Raw genomic sequence first — 3,649 nt, 5'->3', positions numbered from 1 at the left:
ATATATATATATATATATATATATATATATATATATATATATATATATATACAATACATTAAAATTCAATATCTTTTAATTTAAAAATTAATTATTATCTTATAGGAACGGATATTTTCGAAAAGAGTTCAAGTAAATATTTGCTTCCTCTTTTCTGCTTCAAGTATCTCGATTTACCATCTTATTATTACTTCATTATTTGAAATATAATGTTAGCATTGTTCATAAATCGCTCTAAAATATTTATTTTTAGGATAAAACTTTACTAAAGTCGCAGATTGCTTAGATGATTAAATTTTAAAGTTTTTTCTTTAACTTTCCTCATCATTATTTTAAAAATATTTTTCTCGAGTTTTCTCGATGATCTTACAGTTTATTTTTATTCCATATATAAATTAATGAAAATTGAGATACTTAATATTGCTTGAATCTTTTTAAATAATTATAACGGCCGTCACTATCACCAGGAAGACAGGATATTTTTTTAATGCGTCAATATTGTATAACAAAAATGACTATTTTTATGACTTATAAAAATTCAGTTATATTCTCAAAACATCAATAAATATATACAAATATGTATAAAGCTAGGAACCGCGTGATAGCATTTATAATTATTTCTTTAAAAAAATCTTAAAAATCTCGAGTGCAAGATAGACTGCCCCTTAATGCTTGTAAATATCTATTATTGCCTGATTAAATTAATCGAAGAACTATATGGAAGAATATATATATATAAATAAATATTAAGTTATGTAATTATATTCATAATATACGATAAACACGATATTCTTGAGAATATGAACTTATGCGACATTACTCGATGCCACTCATCAAGCCGTTTTATTTGACTTTTTTATTGACGAACAATATTTTTATATACAGGATTTTTATATACAGATGGCTGAACGTTTTGGCAGACTTCAAAATATATTTAGGATACTTTTTGTTCAGAATTAAATTTCCTATAAAATTTCGAAATCTGGCCAAAACATTTGAGGCCATCCTGTATATAAAAATATTGTTCGTTCCATCCGGAATAAGATAGAAGTAATAAGATAGAAGCGACAATATCCTACGAAATTGAATATGGAGTCAAAATACTTGACAGTTTCTTTCAAACCCATAAATCTAATCGAACCGATCTCTAAGTCTCTTTTCAGACAAAATACGTGTCTAGAAGACGACAACTTTTAAAGACATTTTGAGGACGTTTTATCTTCCATTAGCCATATATATGAATTTTGCACTTTCCATTAATTTTGTTTTTTGTTGGTTTTTTAATTTCTGTGCAAATTTTTGTATTGTTTGAATTGTAAAAATCTGAAAAAATGGTTGTATATTCGACAGTTTTACTGTCATAGAAGTCAGATATCTTTCTTATTTTTTACATATTTATAAATCGATCTACCAAAATTCGCAATCAAAAAATCGACTATATCTTCAAAGATAGCTTCCAACTTGTCGATGGAGAATTTTATGTACTTGTAAAAGCTTTAACTATGAATTTTTACTAATGGAAGTCGGATTTTGCATTTTATTTATTTTTCATACATTTAAAAGTATATCATAATAAAAAAAATCTATTATTCCTTCAAAACTTCTAACTTGGCTAACGGAAGATTAAACATACATATTGTCTGAATGAGTTGCACCAAGCTCCGATTTAAATTATTAGATATAAAAGCTTCAACACTCGAGCAATCTGTTGGATATGTTGTGCTAAAGACAGTAACAATACAAACGCATGTTGAATTCATCCACACAGGCACTCTGAGTGCCATAAGCATTCAGCCTACTGACCGATCCAGCCAATTTGCGGCTGTTATCGTCTGCTTTATAGCGTATTGTACCCTCAAAGATCGCATCACCTGGGATGGTTTGTATGATCACTGTGTAATCCACCAGCGTCGCCCCTTCCGTCTTATCCTGCCACATCTTCGCATCTTTGATCATTTTTAAGTTCAAGGTTGCGCACATTGGATATCTGCTTAACATGCCATTCAGTTCTCTAACGAGGAATGATACGCTATCATGTAAGCCGGTGTCGTTCCACGCGACCGTATTACTGGTATGGCACATGCACCAATGATTCGCAATGTGCGCCATGTCGCAGGTACGAATGTCTGGTATTGGTAGGAACCAACTGATGCCACGTGGGATGCCAGGCGAAGCAGCTTGAATTTTAATGCGCTTCTTAAGAAATGACTCTCGCAAAAATTGCGGATTCAGCAAATCCATTAACGTTTCATGAAGATCGAAAGGCGTCGTGAGACTGTGGGTGTTCCTTCGCAAATTTCCCCAAGCCAGAGGAAACTTTTCGCGCCACCATCTCGGTAGCACGATAAAGACGAAAGGTAGACTATCCTCAATCTTTCCCTGATACGTTTGTCGGAAATCGCCCCATCTCATACCATGATCGCTCATCATGATTAAGATTGTGCGATTCAGCAGACCCTCTCGTGACACATACTCGACGAACTCGTGGTAAGAATTGTCACCCAACTGAGGATACGTGAAATAATCGTGGGTGAGACTTGCCTGCCAAATGAAGGCGAAGTAAAGTTCCGAGGAGAACTCAATCGCTGTTTTGCGTGTGTAATCCAGCATGCATTCAAATGTCTTCCTGGTACCGAGGCAAAGATTGGCGTTCAGTTTATGGGTGTTACCAATGTCATTCTCAGCACCGATGCAATATGGTCTCAGATAATAATCTGTCGGTTGTTCGCGGAATCCTGGTTTCAGGTAATTGAACGTGGTCATGCTACAAGCATCCTCGCCGAATACTGTGCGGTAACCAGCATCACTGAAGTTCTTCCACAAAAGCGGGCATTCGTCGAAAGTTTTATTAGGCATTTGCCAACACAGATCCCGCAATTCCTCCTGATTCAGACCACTTAATACCGGGACGAGATTTGGGTATGTGTTATCAGCGACCTTGGTGTAGCCCAACATTTCTACGGCACCGAGAGACTGAAGTGATTTTACAGTCTTCGGCATCATTCTGTGAAAATTCATCCTGGAAACCGAATCGAGCCCGACAATGAGAACGCTGAGACGATCGTCGATCAGCGTATCCATTCTCAGTGTTTGTCTGCATCTTTCCTCTATCGAAGGCTTACGAGGTAGGAAAGCGTAGTAATCTTTGTATACCATTTCGTTATTTTGATAACATTCAACTTTTACGAATTCAACATTCACTGTGCAAGAATCTTGGAAAGGATAGCACTGTGTGTCATATCTGTAAAATTTTATTATCTAATTTAAAGTCATCTGTATAACAAATCTATCCTACAGATAATATACAAGATATATCAGATCACCTGTATTATCTTTTTTTCTCGGAAATGTGATTGGAAAGTGGAGAAAAAAATTTTCATTATCAGAGCTTATTTGACCTGATTAAATTTTTGGTTTTCCGGAAATATAAACCTGGATCAAATTTGAAACCTGGGTGAAATTTGTAATGGAAACATATATAAGTCGAGTTATCATTAAATAATTATCATTAAATAGATCTTTTAAAAATAAACAAATTAATTTAATTTAATTTCATTATTATTAAACTTTTGTTTAATAATAATGAAATTAAAACTAATGAATTATAGATCTTTATATATATATATATATATATATATATATATATATA

The 3,649-nt window shown here is 33.4% G+C and overlaps 1 protein-coding gene across 1 annotated transcript in view; it reads right to left on the bottom strand.

Annotated features, from left to right (window-relative positions):
* Positions 1 to 1,722: 1,722 nt before the first annotated feature.
* Positions 1,723 to 3,649, bottom strand: part of LOC105627684 — a 10,444-nt gene continuing 8,517 nt past the window's right edge. The window contains exon 4 of the mRNA XM_012208962.1: positions 1,723 to 3,241. Within this exon, the coding sequence (XP_012064352.1) occupies positions 1,723 to 3,241 (1,519 nt within the window). The remainder of the gene's footprint in view (positions 3,242 to 3,649) is intronic.

This window comes from Atta cephalotes (assembly GCF_000143395.1).
Source record: "Atta cephalotes unplaced genomic scaffold scaffold00010, whole genome shotgun sequence".
Taxonomy (NCBI): domain Eukaryota; kingdom Metazoa; phylum Arthropoda; class Insecta; order Hymenoptera; family Formicidae; genus Atta; species Atta cephalotes.
This window is presented reverse-complemented; position numbering and strand designations above follow the sequence as displayed.